Raw genomic sequence first — 25,885 nt, forward strand, 5'->3', positions numbered from 1 at the left:
TTTCCCCGCCACAGGAGCTGAAGCAGGACATCTCCAGCTTCCGCTACGAGGTCGTGGGCATGATGAAGGGCAAGTCTCCCTCAGGTCTTCTGTGCAGCTCCACTCTGGCCTACCCGGGGAACTCTTTCAGGTACTCCCCCTACCTGCCGTCCGAGGAGACCCAGCAGACCCTCCACGTGTTCGGCATGGGCAGGGCCAGCCTCTCCGAGGGCCCCCCCACCACCGCCACCAAGCGCTCCTCCAACGGTTCGGCTGTCATCCCCGTCCCAGAGAAAACCAGCACCAGCGAGGCCCCAAAAGAAGCGCGGCACTCTGGGATCCTTCTGAGGCTGCAGCGAGCGAAGAAGCCGGAGAAGGTGGAAGCGCAGGTGCTACAGACACTGGACAAGGACGCCAAAGACACAGAGATCACGAGTGAACAGACGCCACAATATTGACTCAGACTGGCATTGACTGGCATTTCCCCGTAGCAACAGTGGATTTTCTTTTAGGTGTTTATGAGTGAAAAATTGCCATGTGACTTTTTTAAACCCTAAATGTTTGACTCGAAGGTTGAATTTATGGAATAATCTCAAAAATACAGAGCAGTGGGTGGGGTTAGGGCAGGAGTCTCCAACCTTTTTCTTCTGGTGAGCTACATTTACAAAAAGAAAATAGTTTGATTGATTTTGGTCACAGGTATACTCTGACATTATTCCACAAACAGTCATATTTAACATACACAGACCGAAAAGATGTTGGCTGAAGTTTGAGCTTATTATGCCTAAACTTTATTCCTTTATCAGAGCGTCATCTTGACACCAGTTCCATCCATCCATTTTCTTCGGCTTATCCAGAGCCGGGTCGCGGGGGCAGCAGTCTAAGCAGGAACTCCAAGACTTCCTTCACCCTGGACACTTCTTCCATCTCCTCCAGGTTGGACCCCAAGGCGTTCCCCGGCCACAGAGAGACATAGACCTTCCAGTGTGTCCTGGGTCTTCCCCGGGGCCTCCTTCCGGTGGGACATGCCCGGAACACCTCCCGAAGAAGGCGCCCAGGAGACACCCACTCATCTGGCTCCTCTCGACGTGGAGGAGCAGCAGCTCTACTCCCAGCTCCTCCCGTGTGACTGAGCTCCTCACCCAATCTCTAAGGGAGTGCTCCCCCACCCTGTGGAGAAAACCGGTCATTACCTAGAGCTCAAGACCATAGGTGAGGGCAGGAACATAGATTGACTGTAAATCTTCACCACAACAGTCTGATACAGCAACCGCATCACTCCAGACACTGCACCGATCCGCCTGTCAATCTCACGCTCCGTTCTCCCCTCAGCCAGAGGAAACAAACAAATCAGTAACAGTACAGCAAAGTATTAAAGCACAAAGTATCATAATTCATGTATCTGCCCAGAGTTAAACATTTAAACTTCTTTATAAACTGGAGGAGAGTGGTGCACTTAAATCTATCATAAAATGAGTTAAAAGTAGTGAAATTATCTTGCTGCATGGACAGATTTTTACTTTACAAGTTATGTTAAAGACCCAGGACACACTGGAGGGACTATGTCTCTGGGCTGGCCTGGGAACGCCTCGGGGTCCCCTGGAGGAGCTGGAGGACGTGTCTGGAGTGAAGGAAGTCTGGGAGTTTCTGCTTAGACTGATGCCCCCGCAACCCAGCCCCGGATAAGCTGAAGAAAATGAATGGATGGAAGTTATGTTAAAATAAATTACATCTATTCTAGACTAAAATTAAGCAGTCTCTGAACTAGGAAGTAGATAATATATCAGATTACTTATCTTGTTTTCAGATTTAAGTTTTAAAATCTTGGCCAGATCAGAGAAATTTGTGGTCTAATTCAGGAAATTTTTGGTTGGAGAGCTACAGGTTGGAGACTCCTGGGTTAGGGGGTGGTTGAAAATAAACATTTGCAGGACAATGCAGGATTATTCAAACATGCATGAAACTATTGAAATAAAACTTATTACTGTTATATCATGGATAAAAGCTTTACATAATAAAACATGTCCCTTTAAAAAATGAATATGCAATCTACTTAACTGTTACTGCCCTGAGATATTTGTCATTATGTTAATGCACAACACAATGCAATATGGCTGTGGAAATCAATGTGTTTGAATTCTAATTACAAGAAAACTTAAAAAGTTAATGGGTTTTAGCTACAGCAAAGTGCTATGAGAATTCAAAGGCGGCCCCGGGGCCAGGGGTTGGTCCAGATACAGCTCCTGCAGACCCATGAGCTCCTTCTGCAGCTCTGAGGTCTCCTGCTGAAGACTCTGGACCGACCTCCTGGAGGAGCTCAAACATCTGGACTGGACTGGACACAGACAGCAACAGTCAGTGTGGCAGTGGTGAACCAGAGCAAATACTCAGGTGATTTGTTTTGCATTTAAGAGACACATGATACAGATTAGCGTCTGTGGTTGGACTGTCCGGAGTTAGGACGGTTGTTACGGTTCCAGACCTTTCTGCATTGGAATATATTAGGGATTGGTAGATTACATACAGCTTCTTTAAGAAATAAATCAGATGATTTGTCATTTTTTTCTTTAAGTTGCTTTAACTCAAATAGTTTTTTCCAAATACTTGGTTGAACAATTTCTTTGACTTTGCTTTTTATTTGAGTAATATTATTTTCAAGCAACTTCTTACTTGAGTAAAATGTTTTTTTTACTCTCTTCACCTCTGGCGTTGGCGTTTTAAACCTGTTTGCCATGTGCTAATAAACACATTATGACTGGCTCAGTTTTCTGCACTATTCACACAGATGCCTGATGATGTTTGGATGTACTTACACACTCAGAGGATCTTCCTCTGGAGGCGCTCACTGTCTGAACATTCTGTCCATACACGCGCACAGATAAACAGGACGTATAGAAAAACATTTAACATCTTTAAGCCCTAACCTCCTTCCACTGGGCAGCTCTTCCTGTGAGCTCTGGTCACACTCTGGCCCTGCTCATTCATCCTTTCCATCATCAGCTGAAGAGCCTCTGTCTGCCTCTTTGACTGAGCCACAAAGCGCTCATCACAGGCCTCCAGCTCCAGCTCAGACCAAACACTCCCCATGTTACTGTATATATTAAGTTTATATGATCTATATTATGACATGAGCTTATATCAGAGACAGGGACCTGGTGAAGAGCGTCTATCATCTGTCTGCTCTGGATGAGCAGCTGCTGTGTGTGTGTGCTGCCACCCTCTGGAGATCTCCTCCATCTTGTCGTGGCTGGAGAGGTTATGATCTTGTAGAAGTGCTGGTCTAAAACACATTTCAGAAGTGGATCTGTAGGTAAATGATGCTGTAGATTTTCTGAATAGTTTAGAGTTTAAATCAAACCTGATTTTGCAGGTTTTGTCAGTCTTAGTCCTCTACAGCTCTTCTCTGGCCTCAGCAGCAGCTTCCATATTTGTCTTTATGTTGAAATTGCTCCACTTTGTAAGAGACGTCTGAGATGCAAACAGAATTCTACTGAACAATGTACTGTCACATGTTATTTTGTCATGTTCGCATATACAATGTTGAGATTAAAAGATGTAACTTTGTTCTCTGGGATTCTGTGACTGAACACTAGATGGGGCTATAGCCTCATAAAACACACTAAAGCCCTGTCCCAACATAGAAATGCATGGGCCGCATCTCATTTCTCTTTCCTCACTTCCTTCTCCTGGATTGTGCTCGAAATGGGTGAGGAAGTCCTGACCACAGAGGAGACACAGAGAGGAGAGAGGTCAAAATGATCCTGTAGTGAGGACTATACTAAGGATCATTTTGTAATTTACTATTCGTAGACTTTTAAATATCAGATCAACATCTTTGGGTTCAGACAAATGCATTTGAACATCTGTATTTTTAATACTGTCAAATTCAGGACTGTAGCTCATCAAACATCATTGTACAGTCACCTCAAAAGGTGTTTAGATTCCCTTTTAATTTCTTTCTTCTTTTTTTTTATATATATATCATAGTGCAGCCACAAACTAACTTCTACTGAATTTTTTTTTTTTTTTTAACCTAGACATGATAGTACCTATAATCCCCCAGCCCTATTTAGGCAGAGGAACCTAACCCCCATTAAGAGTTTATCTCAGAACACTTAAAAGAGACTGGTTAACTCAATGTCCACTATAAAGGACACAAATGATTGGGCCGGGTCTCAGGAGGATCTGAATGATGCACATTCTGGTACAACATAAATAAAACTCCCCTGCAATACTCCTTATGACCACATGGAGGACTCACTAGCACCATGGACAGCTCCAGTGCACCACAGCTGTTCAGGCTTTGCATTCTCACTGTTCACTATGTTGTTTTATACTCTTTATATTTCAAATGTAATACACAAATATGAAATCATAATTTAAAAGCTGCTTGGACTGATAGATATTTTAAATGATTAAACATTAAAGTAGTCCTCCTGACCAATCCTTGGTCAAGATCTGAAGATGGGTCCTCACTAGTGACATTGAAGGACGAGTCAAATGCAGAGAGGTGTTTGTTTGTGTGGTAATACTATGAACTAGACTTAAACAAACTGATCCTCAAAGTCCATTTATTTGGACACAGTAGCTCAGTCTTTGCAACAGAATAACAAAAAGCAAAAATAAGTTTACATAAAATTTTTATACATCCTTATGTGTCTTTGGCAATTTATAAACTGTGCATCTGAAACAATTACATAATGTATTTTTTATGTTAATATTAATTATGAATGTCTTTTCAAATGGCATCTAATAAATACTGCCTCTATAGAAAATAGGTCTATGTCTCTATGGAAGACAATTTGCTTTTTTGTGTTTTCACACTCGACTCCTTTTGTTTTATATTCATACATTTATATTATATATAGATACAGATATAGATAGATACATATAGATATATATAATAGTATTACTGAGTAGTATAGTCTATAAAATAACAGTATAGACAGACAGACAGATATTTCCTGAGGGAAATTCAAGTTTTGCTGCAGTTGATGTTGCTGCAACATTTCCACTGTGTGTCTCAGTGTCTTTTGTGTCTCAGTCAAACGTACAGGATGAACAGGAGGACTGGTCAGGGTAGATTCTGTGGAAGAGACAAAAGTTTCCCTTCTTGGTGAACCGCCAGGTGAACACTACAGGAAAGGCCTCGTTCTTACTCCACTCTGATGTTTATAATATTATTGATGACTTTTCCATGAAAGATCAAACATGGAAATTCACAAATATTGAACTTGATCATTTGGCTAAACCCTAGAACCCATCTGTATTACAATAACAACAATAACTGTATAAATATTATTATATCACTAATAACTCTATATACAATATTATTCATACTTTGCTGTGACATCACACTGGGGTGCTCTACCTGTATACCTACGGTAGAATGTTTAGCAGTTACCTTGATGACGCACATTAGCAATAACTACAAAAAAAAAAAACGTTTTTAGTTGGTCTTAAAACTCAAGAAAAAATACAAAATGACAACCTTACCCTAGAGACACATGCAACAGGGACACAACACAAGACAGCCAGCCGTCATTTTCTTCTCAGTTTATTAAGTTGTTGTATTAAGGTCTTCTTCAAGGTTCTGCTTTAAAATACAAGTTGTTGAGGTTGCAGTGGGTTTATGTCATACAGAGTTTTACGGAGGAGTCTAAAACCCCATTCACAAATTTGAAAATGTGCCGTTTACAAAATGTCAGAACACTCAACAGTGACTCTCATTCACACTCGCACCAATCCCAGAATATTCCCAGTCTGCTCTGCTCACACTCAGGGGCCTGACTTCACATCACGGCTGCACCATTTCAATTCAGTTAAAATGCATTCACACATACAGGGTTGTGTGTAAAATCCCTCAGTCGTCCAGGTAGAATCCACGTGAAAAGGTGAAACTCAATTTATCAACTGGACAAAAGTTAATTTGGTTGAATACGTTTCGCTGCTTCTTCAGTTCTGATTGGAGGCTGGTGGATAGTTCCTTACATCTGTCTGAAGGGAGGAGTTAACTACATAGTCTACTCCGTTCAGTGTAGTGAAGACGGTAGTGAGCGCTACACTGGAGAAAAACAAAACAGCCACTTCACATGAGGATGTACCAACACAGACGAGAGAGCAACACAGGACCTCAGTCTGCTGTACAGCTCCAACTTAAAAGCCACGGACCACTCCTTTGAGGACAGTGAGGTACAGATCTGAGCCAGAGAAAAGAATTGGCTTGAGAGGGGAGTTAAAGAAGCTATTTTTGTTAGGAAAGAGAATCATGGGACTCGTACACCATCTATCTCCTATTTACAACTCCATCCTCAAACCAAAATCAAAACAAGTCAAGCCCAGAGGTGTGAAAGCTCCATTATGGCCCTGAATGATTCTGCCAATATGACCCCACACTCAAAAACTGTAAACAAGTAGATGTGTTAGTTTCAGAGTAGTTTCAGTGTAGTTAGCTCCTCCCTTCAGGCAAATATAAGGAATTGTCCACCAGCATTTTGACCAGAACTAAAGAAGAAACTTGGATGAGCTGCGAAACGTATGCGACCAAATAAACTTTCGTCCAGTTTAAATTGAGTTTCTCCTTTTGCCATTCACACATACACCTTCTCTGCATATTCCTATTAATTTACTCTAAAAATTGCTTGTGGCTTTGTTGGTAAAATGTGGCTAAAATCCCAGATCAGGCTGCCAGTGTGAATGGGGCTTAAAGGGACTATATTACGCTATTTTCTGATCTAGGTTATAAGATGTTGTTGCCTCCTCACAAACACAACTCCGGGTGTGTTTATGAGGAGGTAACAACATTCGAACATGGCTTAGCTCACAAGAGTCAATTTTGCGTAATATGGGACCTTTCAAAAGGGCGATGCAGGGGAGCGGACCGTGTCTGCGGAGCTGGGGGACAGGTCCTCAGAGCCGGACGTCACATCGGTGGGGGACAGTCCTGGTTTGGCCCTGGCTCCGGCGCAGTGAGGCAGCTGCAGGTAAGATCTCACATCCTGGTCACGTCTTCTGCTGAAAACTGGCTTCTCTTTATCGAGTGCGGTTGTCTGCGGGAAGGAAAGCAACGGTTGAGATTAATATTTCAGCCAGTAAACACACTACCATTCAAAAGTTTGTACACACTTTTTGAAACCGTGTTATAATTCATGTTTATATTCATAATTTTATTGTAGTGTCTCACTGAACGTGTCAAAACTATGAATGAACCATAGACTGTATAATATATAAATGGACATAAGCCCCTCTCTCTGTAACCCGCTCCACATCATCCTGGGTTTTTTGTTTTGTAATTTTGGCTATTAATCAAGATATGAACATTAATAACAGACCAATGAGCTGCCCTCTTTTATCAAGGTTACTACCGCTAACGTTAGGAACAGGTTTGATTGACAGCATTGCTAATCGCCTGCTACCTTCTAAACCAGTGATGCAGGCAGAAAGGGGTGTTACCTCCAACACCTCTGCTCCTGATTGGCTCTTTGGTTGCTATTATACTCATGATCTGAATTCCAAGTATGGAACTGTGGCCCAAATTTGTCCCTAAAACTGCCAGCGTCAATGAACTTCATTTGACTGGAGCTGAATGCTATTGCTGGGTTTCAGATGATGTCACGTTGACGTCACAAAAAGCAGATGAGGGTCAGGAAGTAAAGACATGCACAGCACCTTTGGATCTACCTCCATTGACTCTGTGCCAAAATGCCTAATTTCTGTGCAGTTTATGGTTGCTGCAGCCGCTTTAATCGGGAGAGAGACAAATGACTTTTTGTGTATTGAAAGTGGTGTGTCACACAAGGGAGTTAGTTTCAAAAAAAACTTACAGATAAAAGACGACAAAAGTGGATCGACAATCTCTAAAAGCAAAAAACAGGAGGCACAGAAACGGACAATGATAGAGTTTTCAGCGACCACTTTATAACAGGTACGGTTTTATGAGCTTACTGTTGTAATTTGGCATTTTATACCTTTTTCTAAACCCAACCAGATCCAAAATAGTTGTACGTTTCCATGCTTTTAAAGGCTTTCATTTGGCTCAGTGTAATACGAGGTCTGCAGCACCTCATTTAGTATATCCATTGCCTCAAACACCGGGTAAATCCTTCAAATTGTATGAAATGCTTAACTTCTCTGTATCGTACGGGTCATCACCAATATTTAGACTTAATTTTTCGTGATTGTGGGTCTGTAACGGCCCAATCAAACTTTTAGCATACTCGCTGTCACCTATTCTGCTGTGTTTTGAAGCAGAGCAAAACACTTCCTGCCACCCATCTGAATTTCGTGAGTCATCAGTGTCACGTGAGTGAAACCCGGATATGGTGACGTCACACTCCCACTTCTTTATACAGTCTATGGAATGAAATGGAATGGAGTAAACATTTTGTTTTAATATTCTTCCCTTTGTATCTAAAATGTAGAAAGTAGTGAACATAAAGAAAAAAACAGACATTGAATGAGAAGGCGTCTAATGAACTTTAAAGCTCTACTTCTAGGTGAAGCAACGACGTCTCCATGGAAACAAGCGCCACACCAAGTCACGAGGGCAAGAGCGGAGCCGGGTGAGCGGAGCAGACACAGCGGGGGGCTTCAGAATGTCACCAGTGTGTCCTATGCACCGTACAGCTGACATGAAAGCAGGCGACAGTGGGCAGGGCTCACAAGACTGTCAGCACATTGCAGCGAGGGAAGCAACAGCTAGGTGGCGCTGTGGTACCTTGTCCAGTACAGTCCTGGGGCCCGGCTGTGGTCCATAGAGCCTGTTTTCTGGACCGGGCAGCCCTGGGCGAGGTGGGCAGAGAGACACGTCCTTCAATTTCTTATAATCTAATATTCTATCTTAAAGGAGCTCTATGTGCGTTTTCCAGTGAAGGGTCCGCTACCTGCTTGTTTCCATGGAGATTCATCTTGCATTATTTCACTAGATCGCCTCATCACAGATCTGACTTGTGACGTAGCCCTGTGGCATCACCTGCTTATCTCCCAGAACAATGAAGACGTTTAAATTTATTTTTTTATTATAATTTTTGTTGATGTATTTATTTTATTTTTTATTATTTAGTTAGTTTGTTCAAGCTCATGATCAAGATTAGACGTTTAATGCCGTACTGTGGAACATTCAAAGCAAAGCAATAACATCTCCATGGAGACAAGCAAGTGGCATAACGTCCCTCCATCAGAAAAATTTACATAGTTTTTTCATATTCACCATATTTTTCGGCCTATAAGTCGCACTTTTTTCATGGTTTGAGTGTTTCCTGCGACTTATATATTAAAATTTTCACACTGACAGTCACAGGAGGGCGCTCTAGTCTTGTGTGTCAGTATCTAGTACTTTTATTACTCCTGTACCACTGTCACTTGGCTCTACTGCGCATGTCTCCTGTAGAAAAAGCTGCTGTTCTGCTGCAAGTAGTGAAATATTCAGCCGAAAACAGTAATCGAGCAGCAGAAAGAAAGTTTGGAGTGAGCAAGAAAGGGACTGGCTGAAAGCAGGGATGGAGAACACAACTTCACGGTAATCGGGAGGGTGCGCCATGTAACTTTCCTGGAAGTCACTAGATGGATCAACAAAGCCTGAACTTCTGTAACAAACCGAAACCATCCTGTTGAGATTCAGAAAGGCCGGAATAATTTTAACTGGAACTGATGCTGAGTCTGACGACAGCTACACAGAAGAGGAAGCGACGCTCAGTTTACCTCAATGATCTATGGTTTATCTCTGAAGGTCAACGAAGAAGTGACACAGAGGATGAAGAATTCAATGGATTTAGTGATTTGGAGTGAGATCGTGAGTTTGGTAAACTTATGTTATGCTGTTTATGCTATAATTATCTGAATAACTGTTCATATGTGATGTTAACATACCAGACGCCTATTCAGTCTGTTGTTCTCTGTTCTATTCTTTTTACTAGAACTTGTCTTTCAAGATGAAATGTCACTTCCTGGTCTCTGATTTTGTAAAGTAAATTTCACCCAAAAAGTGCGACTTATGTTTTTTCTTCTTCATTGCGCATTGTTTGGCTGGTGCGACTTATACTTCAGAGCGACTTATAGTCCAAAAAATACGATATTTAATGTTTTTATTGGTATGGATGTGAGAATGTGTCTATATTTATTCATTTTTATTGCTTCAGATTTGCTCTGTCGATGTTTCATTGTATTTCGTACAATGACAATAAATCTAAATCTAATCTAGTGTAGCTTTAATCTAATGTGTTTCTTACTCTAAATTGGATGTAAGAGCTGGGGCGGGTGACCACACAACACAACAGTGCTGACAGATCGTGCTCAAGGAACCACCACGACAAAAATGCAACAAAACACAAGACACGCCAAGTAAAACTAAACTCATATTCAATTATGCTTCCTTTGTTTATGTCAGGCACATCCAAACTATGGCCCTTTTCTTGTAGCCAGGCTGGTGCCACCTAGTGCCTCCTCTCAATTTCATTTCTCTCCAGCGACTAGGTCAGGAATCGGAATACACTAGACGGTTCGCAAAAACCCCGGAAGTGTGAGTTCGGGCACCAGCCAATCAGCGAAGAGCCATATATTTTGTGTTGGCAACGATTCCCGAGGTCAAGGATTTAAAGCCGGAACAAAGAGAATGTTTGGTGAATTTTATCAAGGGGTTATTGCCCTTCTTCCTATGGGATTTGGGAAAAGCTTAATATATTAGTTAGCCCCGTTGGTGGTGCATTACATACGTCACAACCAAATAGCAGCGTTTGGTTATATGAAAAAAATTACTCGCCTACGTAATATAAAACCATCAATATCTCTGTAATTTCCAAAATTGTTCATAAACACATTCTGTTGCGTTGGTCTCGTGCAGTGCTCTTACAGTGATGATGGACACTCCAGCTGAGGTGTTGTTCGCTTTAGCTGCGCTGTGGAAGTGCTTCTTGATTTTTCCGGCTACACACAGAGGCTGCTCGCTCTCCGTCAGGCCCTCCTCCTGCGTCACAAGGAACACGAGAGATCAGAACTATCTGTTTCTATCACTGATTTACCACTGTTTGAATCACTGGTGGAAGGTAGTAAAGTACAAACGTTAAAGTAAAATTTTTAGGTGTCTATACTTTACTTAAGTACATTTTACAGTGGGTTCTTCACTACATTTGAGAGCAGGTATCTGTACTTTCTACTCCACTACATTTAAGATCTGGACCGAAAATTAAAAAATACTTTTCTTTATGGTTTGAGACCTGCTGAAAAAGCTGACTTGCTTTTAGCACATTTCATTTGAGTTAACGTCCACTTCTATCATCACTTTTACCATTGTTCTACCACTGTTCCAAAACTGCTCCAACACAGGTCTATCTCTGTTCTACTGAAGAAGAACGTGTGGAACTCACTTTGACCCAGGGGTGCTCCAGGACTTGCACCGCTGAGAACCTCTGCTCCACCTCCAGCTGCAGCATCCCACTGATCAGGTCCTAAACACAGGAAGAAAAATATGAAATGACCATATGTCCAATATCAATATAATACATTATACTCCAAGTAAATCTTTGTAGGTAAAATTAAGTTTATTTTTGGAGACTATGGTTGTCACATTAAATTATTCAAATCACTAAACCTTTATTTTAAAGGTGCTATACAAACTTTTTGGTTGGGGGTCTGTTACCTGGTTGTTTTTATGTATATGTCATTGCTCTGGCACAGTAGGACATGAAACAGTTCTACCTTTAACTCTATCTACTGTATATCAATCATTTGTGTCAGGTTTGTCTTGTTTGGAGTGTGAGGTCCGACCTTGGCAGCAGCAGAGACTCCGTCCCAGTGCGGAGAGGAGAACTCAAAGGTCCCACGCAGAATGTGCTCGAACAGCTCCTCCTGCTCCGCTCCCCTCCTGCACAGACCCACAGCACACACGAGACATTATACACTGAAGAATGGGTCAAATGCAGACCAGAAATATCCCTACAGGACAATAAAGTGCACCTTAAAGGGTCATATTGTTGTTACTGTTTTCTCATTTATGCCGTTGTGTATATCTATGTTTTCTCATCATAAACAAACCTGTTTAAAGGTGTTATTTATTTTGTTATGGTTAATAATTGTTTTCCACTACAGTCTTCTATTTTGTAATGAGAAGAAGTACTATTTTGATGAATGGGCCAGCAGTTTACTTGCCTTATTCCCATATTCATAGCTTTTACGAAGCCCTTGAGTATTAATTGTGTGGTGAACAATGGAGATTTGGGTTATGAAACTTCCAAAAATCAGACAAACCAAGACATTTTCTGAAATTATTAATAACTTTGGCAGATTTGAACCTCTCAAATATCTCTCCCAGCATTATTCTTATTCCTCCATCAACCAGACATTAAGTCCTCCAGGTGGCTTACATGGCTTAAAGCTCACAAGAGTAAAATTTGTGTAATATAGAACTGACTCTTGTGAGCTTTAAGCCGTGTTATAATGTTGTTTCCTCAAAAACATACCCATAGTTGTGTTTTGTTTCATTCAACATGTCTGAGTAACTCTGGTTTATTAGTCTGTCTGCATCTAAAATTTTAAACTACTGGGAGTCTAGAGTGTTTGAAATGCATCCAATACAAGAGCAACAACCTACCCACGGAAGGGAGGGAAACCACACAGCAGGATGTAGGTGATGACTCCAGCCGCCCAGATGTCCACCTTCAGACCGTACCTAAAGTCATCACAAAAACAACTCTCGTGAAGATTTGTTTTTAGATACAACAGTAACTTTTGATTTGATACAAGAAGGATTTGATACAATAAACAACTGATACAATAACAATTGATATTGGCCAAAGCCGATATCAATTGTTCAGAATCCAGAGCAACTCATGGCTGATAAGGTCTGCCGACATTTTTTGGCCGATATATCAGCATCAGAATCAGAATTTGTAATTTCAGTATAAAAATACACACAAGACACAAACACTGCAATCAGGTCCAGATCAACAGCAGCATAAATAATAATAAGAATAAATAGTTTAAAATATTGTATGTCAAATACAGTCTAAGTCTAAGTCTAATATAGGGCCGATTTACAGTATTTTCCTCAAATTATGTAATTTAAATTCTGCACAAATTCACTCATAGCCTTCTTTTATTTTATTACACAACTTTATGAGAACTGTGTATCACAATTAGTGCAGTTTCTCTTCACATTAAAGTTTTTAAAAGGAGCTTTGTGTGTATTTTTTAGGCAGCAAATCGACTAAAACAAAATATCAGCCTGTGCTGGAGATTTACTATCTCTACTGGTAACTGCTGAGCATTCCGCCGTACACATACATGTAGAACACCTCCAGTTTCAATAAAACATAGTGATCCGTACCCAGTCTCAGCGATGATCTCCGGTGCTACGTAGGTGGGAGTGCCGCAGACTGCGTAGAGGGGCCCGTTCACAACAGTGGCCAGACCAAAGTCGCCCAACTTCAGTGACTTGGTGCCATCCGGGTGCTCGTAAACCTGTTTCCACACACATATAAACGAACGTGAGTGAGTTTCACAGTAGTCAGGGCAATAGACAGGGAAGGACAAAGGGTTTTTTTTTTTTTTTTTAGGATTGGACCATGTTCCTATTAATTTATATTAGAGGGGGGCCCATGTAAAGATTCTTGCCCCCAGGCCCCCAAATTTCTGTCAACGGGCCTGACAGTAGCATGGTACAAAATTCAGATTTGGTGTCATGATTATCAGGGTTAAAATAATTGCAATTAACAATTATATCACAAAAAAAGCAACAATTTAAATTATAAATTGGCCAAAATATCGATATAAGGGAGCCTAGCAGTTTGGTTATGCCGCACTGCCACATTACTTTTGTTTTATTTAATTAAACTTGTGTCATTGTGTGTATTTGGGTCACAGTTTTTGTTGTTTTGTATTTTTAATGTATGTATGTATGTTTTTATGTTGATTATTTCATTTTTTTTGTATTTTATTAAATGTTTTATTTTATTAAATGGTATATTATATTCTGTTATCTTTAATAAAAATAAAAAATACAAAAAAACAATTATATCACAATAATTATTAAAGTTGTTGACACGTTTCAAAATGTTTATGCATATATTTAATTAGACTTTTAATCAGTGTTGGAAGGTAACAAAGCACAAAAGTAAAATAATACTTAAGTACAATTTTTAGGTATCTGTATTTTTGACAGTAGTGAATACTTTTTACTTTTACTTCACTACATTTGACAGCGTGTATTTGTACTTTCTACTCCACAACATTTTAGAGCTGGACTGAAAAGTAAAAAGTACCTTTTTTATGGTTTGAAACCTGCTGAAATAACTAAGACTTACAGTATTTTTAACACATTTAATTTGAGTTAACATCCCCAAAACACAAAAAACAGCTCGAAAAATTAAGAAACTGACTTAATTTCTTAAAATCCGCTACATTTTAAAATAAAAATCACTACATTTAATGCTTTAATTGTGCTAAAAATCTCAGCAAAACACATTTTTAAACACGTACTTTAAGAATTTTACTCAAGTAGATTTTTTCATGTCGTACTTTTTACTTTTACTTATAATCTTTTGCCCCTGTATCTGTAAGAAATCTGTGTACTTCATCCACCACTGCTTTTAATATTATGAATAAGTTCTATATTTAAAACAAATGTTATTGAATTATACTTTGTTATGAGTGAAAACAACACTGATCTAGAAGAAAACATCGAGGATAAGCAGCTTTTTTCAGCACATTCTGGTGATAAAATGGTGATTATCTTTGCTTTTGGCGATCATCATGATTACATAAAATGATTCCTTACATCAGTGGGTTGAGCTGAATCAGAAGCGCCCACTCACCAGGAGGTTCTCAGGTTTGATGTCCCGGTGCACGATGCTGTGTCCGTGCAGGTACTTGATGGCGCTGGCGAGGTTGAAGAGCATGGAGCTGGCATCCCTCTCTGTGTACTTGTTGGAAGATGTGATGGCGTCGAACAGATCGCCGCCCTACAGGAGAAAAGAGTTATTACGCTTTTAATTTCAGACCATGGAAGATTGTGAGTGTACAAACTAGTTTCTGCAATCCATATATCATCCGTTTTTTCCTGTTTTCGTGACTTAAAATGCGATGCCGGACTTTTGCACCGCATACAGACTGAACCACGACTAAAACGGGACTAAACCAAGACTAAACCAGCTCTAAACCAGAATTGAACCCGGTCTCAGTCCCGGTCTCAGTCCCGGTCTCAGTCCCGGTCTCAGTCCCGGTCTCAGTCCCGGTCTCAGTCCCGGTCTCAGTCCCGGTCTCAGTCCCGGTCTCAGTCCCGGTCTCCTGGTCACAAGTCTACGTGAGCCCATGTCCGGGCCAGTCCCGACACTCCTGGTCCAGTCCTGGTCTCAGTCCTGGTCCAGTCCTGGTCCAGTCCTGGTTTAGGGCTGAGACCGCGACTGGACCAGGACAAGGACCAGGACAAGGACAAGGACCAGGACAAGGACCAGGACAAGGACCAGGACAAGGACCAGGACAAGGACCAGGACAAGGACCAGACTTAGACGTGGTTTAGAGCTGGTTTAGACCTGTTTTAGTCCTCTTTTTGTCTTTAGATTTAAAAACGAATGAACGAATGATACACAGATTTTCCATGTTTAGAGACTGCAATAATATAACATTTTCTCTTTACTATTTTAATTCTACTTGAACATAATCTGTATTTGTGTCTTTTGCTGTATTTGCTACATTAAAAGGCCCATAGTATGCTGTTTTCTGATCTGTTATAATGTTATTTCCTCATCACAAACACACCTGGAGTTTTGTTTTGCTTCTTTCACACACGTTTTACACACAAACCCTGCACATTTAGGCTGATACAGGAAGTTCACTAGACTCATTTGGATAATTTCAGCCGATCTCTACTTGGTAAAAGGTAAAAGGAGCTGTCAACTTGAAAACTTCTAAGCTCCATGACATCACAAGGTGGAAAAGAGCATTTTGAGATTTGTAGATGTAGACAGACTAATAATGCAAGGGTTACTCAAACACGTGTGAATGAAACAAAACATTATAACGTGTCAATTTTATGGGCCTTTTGAATGGACCTAATTCTAACTACTGTATAAAAGATAGATCTAAAATGCTACTTGTAAAACAGCGGTGCACCTTGACCAGCTCCATGACCAGGTAGAGCTCAGTGGGTGTGTCCATCTCTTCTATGAGCAGCACGATGTTTGGGTGTTTGACTCTGCGCAGGATGGACACTTCGTTCTGGATCAGATGCTCCTGGCGTCATTGAAAGTTACAAAAACACAAGAGTTTTAGTTAACCAAGCCTATATATTCTACACCCGTGTATTTCAGTCAGTCAAAAAATTCCACTGCTGTGCTGTACTGAGGGCTCTCACTGCCATCTCAGTCCTTGCTCTTTTAGCTTATGTCAGCAGAGATATAATACTCCCTACAACAGAAAAATAATCAGACTGGACTCCATTAGACTGCAGGGACAACACACTATTACACAGTGTTGAATACAGACGCACTGATCCAGCTTTTTCAGTTCTGATACCAATTCCGATAAGTTTTAAGTATCTACTGATACCCGATCAACGATACCAATGCACGGACTAATAATAATAATAACTTTTTTCCTTAAAACAAAATAAAATAAAACAAAAGCAATCCGAATGTGTTATGCAGCTGTTATTTATCCCTCTAGTAACTGCAGAACAACTTATTTTAAATAAAAATTCTAACATTATGAAACATTCTGGTCAAACATCAGTTAGTAAAGAGTCTTATTACATCTATTTATTTGTCCAACCAGGATATCGGCTGAACTGATATTTGGAAGACGATATCAAATCGGTTTATCCCGAGAGTTGAAGGTTCATGTCTCTGTGCTGAGTCAGAAGTGCAGCCTCATGTCTAATCAACTCTCCGGCTACCACACATACTATTACTATTACTACGATGAAGTACCTTGCCCCTGCACTTGTCCTTGCTGATGATCTTGAGCGCGTACTCTCTGGCCGTGGACCTCTCGATGCACTCTCTCACCACTGCGAAATTCCCGTCTCCCAAAGTCCGCCCCACCCTGTACCTGTCGGAGATGGAGGGGGGCACAGGGGGGTCCTCCATGGGCTCAGCTGCACAGGCAAAAAAATTAAAAATAAATCAAAAAATGCCCATTTAATATTTAATAAAATTCATTTATTATTATATATAATATATATATATAAATTATATATATATACTATATATATATAGTATATACATATATATTATATATATTTTATATAAAATTTATATTTTGCTAATTGTAGTCTAGACATTTATGAGCACTTTATCTACTAGATGTTTGTTACCTACTACACCTTCCTTTCATGGAACATTACTATTTTATATTTTTAACAAGCAGATAAATTATAAAATTACATGGATGTAGGGGGCTGTTAATAATTTGTACATTTCTGTTTAAAGGTGCACCATGCAACATTTCTGGTGAAATATCCGCCACCTCCTTCTCTCAGTGTTGCCTTGTCTGGAAGGTTCCACCATTGCATTAAACCAACGCTGTCCAAACTATGGTCCATGGGTCAAATGTGGCCCTCAGACCAAATTTTATTGGCTCTGAGACCTCCTGCTGAACATGTCCAGTTAATAAGCTAATAAACATGTTTTCAACTTATTTTAGTACGTGCAATTGAATAAATGCGAGATAGATGATGCCATTCAGTGGAACATTTTAGGAAAGCAAGCAGGTGGCGGACCGTCCACCAGGAAAGTTACACAGTGCACCTTTAATTTTACTTACCAAAGACAATGCCGGATGAATTGTGAGGAATTGTCGCTGAAACAAGTTTAAATGTTTCAATACAAGTGTAGCTAGAAGTCATATAAACCAGGGCAGACCTTGACTGTGATAAATTAAAAGGTACAACAGTTGAGATTTTAATTTTTATTTGAACAAAACTGTATCTCGCGCCAGTACAGACATATTGTAAAAACAGCTCTGCAAATAAATAAGTGAAGCTCTAAAAACAAACTGATGAAGTGAAATGAAGTGAGGAAGACACGTCCATGATGCAAAGAAAGATGGTACGATGGAATTGTAAAGGAAACTATCTCCTCCTGGTGGTGGTGAAGAGGAGGTGGAGAGGCTGAGGAGGCTGATGGTTCTGCTGCTGCGGTGGAGATGGGTCAGAGGAGGGTTGGACCTGAAATGGCAGGAAGGATGAGGGGAGAGAGAGAGAGTGCCTTTATATGATTTTTTGTATGGCTTAAATTTCCTTGGGGACATTACATGGCCAGAAAAATCTGAAGACTAGAATTCTGTGATAACCCAATAAAGAGATCTGATGTTTGGTGTGAGTTTATAACACAAAAGTGCATCTGGGGTGAGAAGGAAATCTTAAACTGAACATATCAAGTCTACTGTAGATGGTTATTCAAGAGCTGTGGACTTGTATATAACAGGACACGCTGCTGGCTGCATATTCCACGGTATGGCATTAAATGTATCTATCTCCATGGGGACAATTACGAATGCCATTATAGGCCAAGTTACAGAATAGATTTGTGTAGAGATGACCCCGTTAAAAGCAAGATTGTGGGCCTGATCTTGCTTAGTGCTGGTGCTAAGGAGTGGGCGTGGGCGTGTCCATGTCGGGCTGTACTTCGCTGCTGGAGGCTGGAGTGGAGGCTGCAATCTTTGCCTCATTATCAGGCAGCAAAGAGGAGTGTGGGGAAAAGTTATATATGTGACAATAAAACAGCTCCAGAGCCCAACGATGTAAGTACACACCAGCAGAGGCGCCAGGGATATAGAATTTTGTATGGGCCATGACAGAACTGACTGGGTTTGTGTTATGAACATTCCGCTCACACGTGCGCCCCTCTCATGCACACGCGCACACATCAACCTTTTATAGTTTTCTGCGTTCGTTTAAGACCAGTGTCTGTCTCATGCGCTTCACATCCCACAGCAGACCCGCTGTTTTCTCACTCCCGCTCCCATCTGTCCCGCAGCCACTCCCACAGACTCACTTGAGGGACAAGTGTCCACCGCTGACCGCGCACATTCTCGTCTCTCAGGTCCACTGCATTTGGTTCACAAAGGTGGAAGTCTCGTGGATTATGGAATACATTTATAAACATTTATAAATGTTTCTGATGTTACCACTTTGAGCACAGATATGATACGTGCATCTGCATCCCGAGCTCAATGAATGTGCACTCTGATCTGTCAGCGTCTGGCTGCGAGAATGTGAATAAATCGACATTGGAGCATTTGAACCACAGACAGGGTAAGAAAAACACACTTTAGAACATCACTGTAAACAGCCTCATTTGAATGAGCAGCTTTTGTACAGATCCAGACCAAACCAAACTATAGAGCAAAGCTGAGCCGATACAGGGAGCAGACGAGGGGCCGTGCTCTGCTGAGGGAGGGCATCCAGACGACTCCCGCACAGCACACAAATATGTTATGCATTTATCATCCTAATATATTTCCAAATAAAATAAGCCTTGAGCATGTTACATGTTGTTTTTCAATGGACTCGTTTGATATTTATTTTTACGATTCTGGCAATTCACTAAATGCGCCACACCTGCCCACAGTCTGCTCCACTCCACCTGATATTCAGGCACGACACACCTCTTGTTTAGAGCTCCACGCCTCACACTTGCACTAGTGATAAAATTGGGGGCAAGATCAGGCCCTCTATGTTTTTCAATGTAGTTTTACTATAGCACTATGTAAGTATAATGCCATACTGTGGAACATCTTCTAGGCAAAGCAACAACTTCTCAATGGAGACAAGCAGGTGGCAGACCATGCACCAAAAACATAGTGCACCTTTAAATCATAAAAAGGGAAAATGACATAATACTAATGAGAATGATTGAAAGAGCAAATACGAATAAGTGATAATAACTGCACGATAAAATATTAAATATCCTGGCAGCACTAAACACTGAGAAGGTTTTATACTTTATAGTCGTGTTTGGACACATAGATCTGGTGTCAGGTCAGAGTGGTGCATGTGCTTGTGTTCCAGTGTTTACCTTCACTGCTGGGGCCGTCGCCTTCGTCCATTGAGCTGCACACTTTTGTAGAGGCCAAAGACAAAGAGGAGCCACTGTGCTGAGAGCCCTGAGGAAGAGGAGAGGGTCTGTCACTATAATGTTTAATTATCTTGATATACTCCACTCTTAACTGTGAATACAGATGACAAGAATATGAAAATGTGGATGATGTAACACACAGTAAGACGACGTGTTGTTGTGGAGTAATAACTGATGCTATCTGGACTTTTTACTATGAAATACATGATTGTGTCCTGACAAAGACACATTGAGATTCTTTGTATATTCTGTATAGAGCTGCTTGAATATGGAAAAAATCATTATCACGATTATTTTTGATCAATATTGAGATCATGATTATTCCAACGATTATTTTTTAGTTACACGATGCATTTATTCAGAATTTCTCTCTCAAAAAAACACTGTTATTGGTAATTTATGCAAAACTTTCAAACTGAAAATAAATATAGGCCACAAATATTTACCTTAGAGCAATTTTGCGATGTATAAAACATAAAATCAGTAACAGATACTTTAAACATTAAATAAGACCTAGAAAAACATAAATGTCTCCAAAATAAAGTATATATCCAGTTGTTCTACAAACTCTATATTTAAAAAATTAAATAAACTTTGTTAAGCTTTACTTGTTTCAACTTGATTATATAAGTTTGTGAGATTGTTTGACACACAAATCAAAATCACGATCAAAATTAAATTAATTGCACAGGCTTGATTCTGTATCCCGATATATTCAATACACAGGAGAAAAGAGAACTATTTCACTATTTCAGACATAAAATGTAAACAGGTGTGGGCTTTATGGGCTTTTTTAAATAAACAAAACAAGTAGTATCTTAAGTATCTTGTAAATTAATACATAGAGTGCATCTTGTTAAAGGTGAATTGTGTAACTTTTTTGGTACAAAATTTGGTCCGTCAAATGCTTTTCTCCATGGATATGTTATTGCTTTGTCTGGAATGTTTCACAGTATGGTATTAATAAACCAAGTAACCAAGCGAGTTACCCTGCACCCGCGGGACTCGACGCAAAACGGTGCCGCGTGTCCAACATTTTGAAAGCTCATTGAGGGCGTGGGAGAGAGCGGGACTGCACAATGCGGGAGCGGGCGGGTGGGATGATAAACTGCAGTCCCGCAAACTAAATATGAGTGTAAAGTAAAATATAAAAATGATTAATGTTTGCCTATCATACATCATTTGTGCTGGATATTTTATTTGGCATTCATAAAAACATTTTAAGCAGCCTAAACTTGCGGACGTGATCTAATCTCGCCCACATTTTAGACAATTCCTTTCCACCTCTCCGTGTTTGATAGAGTTTAAGAAAGTGAACGTCCCCATCTTGCAGTATTTGCGGGCAGGAGCAGGACAAAATATTGCAGATGCGGGTGGGAGCGGGAATGAAAATTACAATTCCTGCACAGATCTCTACTGTGAAGAGGCAACCCCGCTCACAGTCAGAATGTCTGTTTCCTAAGTATTTTTGAGCTATAAACTGCTACTGCTACTGTACTGTAATTGAATAAATGTCACACTGTGGAACATTCCAGAGAAAGCAATGACATATCCATAGAAACAAGCAGGTGACACACTGCCAAAAACAGAATTACAGAATGTAACTTTAAAAGCCTCTTCACTGAATTTTCCATTGAAGATTAATGTACTTTCTGCTCAGGAAACCGTCTTCCATTTGTCCTGGTCTTGCTCCCGCACAAATGCATTCTGGGAGGATGTAAACATATTGATATCATCCCATATTGTTCTGTAAGCACTTCGGTATAAATGTGTTATTATAGGCTATCATCAATATTTATGATTAACCTTCCTCTGTATCCAGCAAAGTGCCACACTCACAGAGCAAAATGGGCTCAGTTTTAACCCATAACCCATTGAAACCGCCAGAAAGCAGAAAACGCATTACGATTTTCAATGGCTTGATGTAATTAAATATTAGCAATGCCACAAGGCTAGTTTCATATTGTACTCAACCCCTTTATTTACTTCAGTTTACTCATCGTGCCTCTCTAATGGTTTAATAAGACTCCAGCGGCTCATCAGATTCATTATGAGCAACAGACGATTCAAAACAACTCTAATCATATTTTGATAGTCGTTTTCTTCTCTAATAGACTCTAAAGCTGGGATCTCCAACCTTTTGAGTCCGGTGAGCCAACTTTACAAAATGAAATTGCCTGAGAGCTACTCATTTTAGTCCATATAAGAGGGGAGCCTTGTTGTACAGTTATGAAACGTAAAGCCATTATCTATTTATTAGTGCACAAAGTTCAAAATAACACATTTACAAAGATAATTACCGTATTTTTCAAACTATAAGTCGCATTTTTTTCATGGTTTGGGTGTTTCATGCGACTTATACTCCAGTGCGACTTATATATTCAAATTTTCACACTGGCTCTAGTCTTGTGTGTCAGTATCTGCTGCTCCTGTTCCTCCTGTACCACTGTCACTTCACTCTACTGCGCATGTCTCCTGCAGAAAGAGCCTCTGTCCTGTCTGTATCATGTCAGTCGATCGCACCATTACTTCTGTACCACTGAAAATGTAAAATTTAAGTGACTTCAGTGACAATCGAAACCATCCTGTCGGGATTCAGAAAGGCCAGAATAATTTCTAACTGGAACTGATGCTGAGTCTGACGACAGCGACACAGAAGAGGAAGCGGCGCTCTGTTTACCTCCGGAGGTCGTGGAGTTGCTCAGAAGTGACACAGAGGATGAAGAATTTAATGGATTTAGTGATTTGGAGTGAGATGGAGAGTTTGGTAAACTTGTTCTGTTCTGTTGTTTATGTTATAGTTTATCTGAAGAACTGTTCATATGTGACGTTAACAGTCTGTTTTTACTAGAACTTGACTTTCAAGATGAAATGTTGGTTCCTGGTCTCTGATTTTATAAAATAAATTTCCCCTAAAAGGTGTGACTTATATATGTTTTTTCTTTTTAATTACACATTTTTTGGCTGGTGCGACTTACACTCCGGAGCGACTTATAAACTGAAAAATATGGTAATCAAATTTGAGTTATTCAGGACAATACGTATAATTCAGAAATCCCTTTTGTAAATAAGTTTGAGTGATGGGTCCCTGTACCATTCGTTCTTTTGAATTTCAAAAGAACAAAAAACAATAAAATGGGAAAACAGTTTGTTATTTCGTTGTTCCGCTTTAAGAAACAAAAACAAACAATTTCCAATATTTAATTTAAAGTTTGTTCTAAATAACGCCAATCAAAAAATGTGGTACCTATTTCAATTTTGATATTTTATTCTCCCTGGTTTATTTGCCCCGAAGGTTCTGCTGCTCGAAGAGAATAAAATATCAAAATTATTGTGTTATTTGAAGTAAACTTTAAAATTAAATATTGGAAATAGAGGTCAAAATCTGTTTATTTTTTGTTTGCCACTAAAACAGAATAATGCAATAACAAACTCTTATCATTTTATAGTTTTTCGTACTTAATTGAAATTCAAAAGAACGAATGGTACATGTTTCGTAGAGTTACCTGGCGTGGTCTGAGGCTGGCCGGGCTGGTGGGAGAGGGGCTCGGAGACTTTCCAGAGCGGGGGGTGGACAGTTGGCTGCCTGCTGTCCCGTTGGCTGTAACCACATGATAAACTTCAGTACGCTTCTATTTAAAGCTCTCACTGAACATTTGGCAGAGGTACTGTCATCAACCACTCAGACATTTCAACATTTGGACCATCTGCTTTTGGTTTTGAAAAAAATCTATCGACAATTAAAGCCGATTAAACGCTCTATACCTGCTTTTTTACATCTTCAAAAGTGAAAAACAGAGATAATTCATTCATTTTTCGTTTGCAGTGGTCCAAAGTTATTCCTCAATCCAAGAATTCAAATCAAAAATCAAGGTGCCAGATTTTTTTCCATATATTTGAGCAACATTTGTCTTACAGTACAGATATATTGTATAAGCAGTTCTTGAGGTCAAAATAATCAAAATAATCTGATAATCAGGTTAAGGTTTGGTAGAGTTGGTGATATGGAGAAAAAAGTATCAAGATTTTTTCCTCCATATTGATCAAGCTTGATTTTTGATTTGATCTTCTTCCATCTTATTAAAAACTTAGACATACGGACTTCGAGCATAAAGCGCAGGGAGTCAGGATCACTACAGTTTTTATTTCGTGTTGATAGGACTGATAATAAACCAAACTGTCACCTACTAACCTTATCTCAACTTACACCATAAAATACAAATATATAAAAATATATGGTACACATTTTAGGCGTGATAACTCCCCTCCAGACCCAGACCACGATCTGACCGTAATCTTACCAGAGCCATGGGAGGAGGGGGACTTGCTAATCCGGGACCAGCCTTTAGGGGACGCTCTGCCGTGTGCTGAGGGGAGACGGCCGTAGGAGGAGGATTTAGACACTCTGCATTCTGGAGAGACACAGACGGGATTTAGAAAAACACATGGTAATATTTGAAATTTATTATGGATTATTTTAACAAAATAAGTGCAAGAACAGGCAGAAAATCTATAGTCCAGCAACATGGGTAATATGGGAGAAAGTAGAAAAAAATTGTATGAGTAAGAGCAGTGGTACTACAAAATAAATGACTATGTTTTGGGATCGTATCCTCTCGGAAGAGGTATCGTCTGGTCTGTGTGTGTGTGAGAGAATGGCTATAATGAAATAATATTACTCAAGTAGAAGAACAAAGTAGTGGAGTTAAACACAGACCTCCCCTTTAACATCCCTCACAGTCAAATACCGACCGCTTTCATCCAGGTTGAAGTCGTCCTGGTATCTGAACTTCTCTGGTCCACAGGCAAAAAATATGTCATCATCTCCAAAGAAATCCTGTAGGCACGTCACCTGAGCAGAGGAGAAAAGAACAATCAGAGCTTTGTCTGACCACTGCTGGTTTATTGTGCTTTTGTACCCGGCTTTGTGATGTAAATCATGTAATGATTTATGCAGATCTAATGAAAGGCAAATGCTGAGTAGAACAGACCATAACATGGCACTATCTCTGTCACATACACATGAACATGTCATGAATAAAATATCCAATTATAACTCAGCTCTTCAAAAAGGGTTTGAAAAATTGCAAAGGTATCTAAAGCTCTAAATCTGGATTAACCCTGTTCTGGTCATTTGGAGATAAAGGACTGACAAAATGTAAAAGCTCTTCTATCTCTGCCCTGCAGTCAAAAGTCACTGAACCGTCACATCCTCAAATAAACATTAGACCAAGAGGAGGGTCCCACCCTCCCCCTCCCCGGGCCGTCCCACAGGGAGAGCCTGCACAGCTGTCGCCATAGAAACCAGACACAGGCTCCGCCGAGGTGTGGTCAACACCCGCTCACATACGACCTGAAGGCCACAGTCTGCAGGCCGATACTAAAGCCGTCATGTCATCACTGTTTAATAGTTCTCATCTCACAGCAAGAAGGTTTGACTCCTGGGAAACCTGGGGCCAAAACATGCACAGTAGTACTTCTACAACAGCAGATATATGAAGCAAATATGTATGTCTGAAATGTCTAAAATGTGTCTGGTAACAGATAGAATAATGATTTCCATAGTGTAGAATACACAGCAAGAGCAAATATGCCCCTGATGCACCAGGGATTTCTTTGTACTGATGTACATTGTGTCACTATAACCACAGATATAGATATTTGGTAGATATAGTGCAGCCCTGTTTAGTATATCATTACTGTGTAATCATGGATCATGTAAAGCATCATAGTGTCATAAATATGGACATTCCTTTCTAAGGAACAGACTCGAAACTCAATACTGATTTTGATACTACAGTGATAATAAAAAACACTCTTTCTTTAGACAATAGAATGTC

General features: G+C 40.1%; 2 protein-coding genes across 3 annotated transcripts in view; one reads left to right on the forward strand and one right to left on the reverse strand.

The window, feature by feature from the left end:
- Nucleotides 1–1,257, forward strand: part of LOC110162887 (short transient receptor potential channel 4-like) — a 44,395-nt gene extending 43,138 nt beyond the window's left edge. The window contains 1 exon segment of the mRNA XM_055147974.1: nt 15–1,257. Coding sequence (XP_055003949.1) covers nt 15–437 — 423 coding nt within the window. The 3' untranslated portion in view covers nt 438–1,257.
- Nucleotides 1,258–5,536: 4,279 nt separating this feature from the next.
- LOC110162893 (serine/threonine-protein kinase DCLK1-like) overlaps nt 5,537–25,885 on the reverse strand; it is a 36,879-nt gene continuing 16,530 nt past the window's right edge. The window contains exons 4-16 of one of the 2 annotated variants that reach the window (XM_020927808.2): nt 24,798–24,897; nt 24,347–24,457; nt 23,552–23,646; nt 19,986–20,073; nt 16,896–17,062; nt 16,081–16,200; nt 14,784–14,930; nt 13,298–13,431; nt 12,563–12,640; nt 11,740–11,836; nt 11,340–11,420; nt 10,826–10,939; nt 5,537–7,028 (exon numbers count right to left, since the gene is read on the reverse strand). In XM_020927808.2, coding sequence (XP_020783467.1) covers nt 6,834–7,028; nt 10,826–10,939; nt 11,340–11,420; nt 11,740–11,836; nt 12,563–12,640; nt 13,298–13,431; nt 14,784–14,930; nt 16,081–16,200; nt 16,896–17,062; nt 19,986–20,073; nt 23,552–23,646; nt 24,347–24,457; nt 24,798–24,897 — 1,527 coding nt within the window. In that variant the 3' untranslated portion in view covers nt 5,537–6,833. Of the gene's footprint in view, nt 7,029–10,825; nt 10,940–11,339; nt 11,421–11,739; nt 11,837–12,562; nt 12,641–13,297; nt 13,432–14,783; nt 14,931–16,080; nt 16,201–16,895; nt 17,063–17,859; nt 18,134–19,985; nt 20,074–23,551; nt 23,647–24,346; nt 24,458–24,797; nt 24,898–25,885 lie in introns of those variants that run through there. The other variant, XM_055148010.1, reaches the window with a different exon arrangement.

The sequence above is a fragment of the Boleophthalmus pectinirostris genome, unplaced genomic scaffold, assembly GCF_026225935.1.
Source record: "Boleophthalmus pectinirostris isolate CB_2022bp ecotype Guang Dong unplaced genomic scaffold, ASM2622593v1 HiC_scaffold_9, whole genome shotgun sequence".
NCBI lineage: Eukaryota > Metazoa > Chordata > Actinopteri > Gobiiformes > Gobiidae > Boleophthalmus > Boleophthalmus pectinirostris.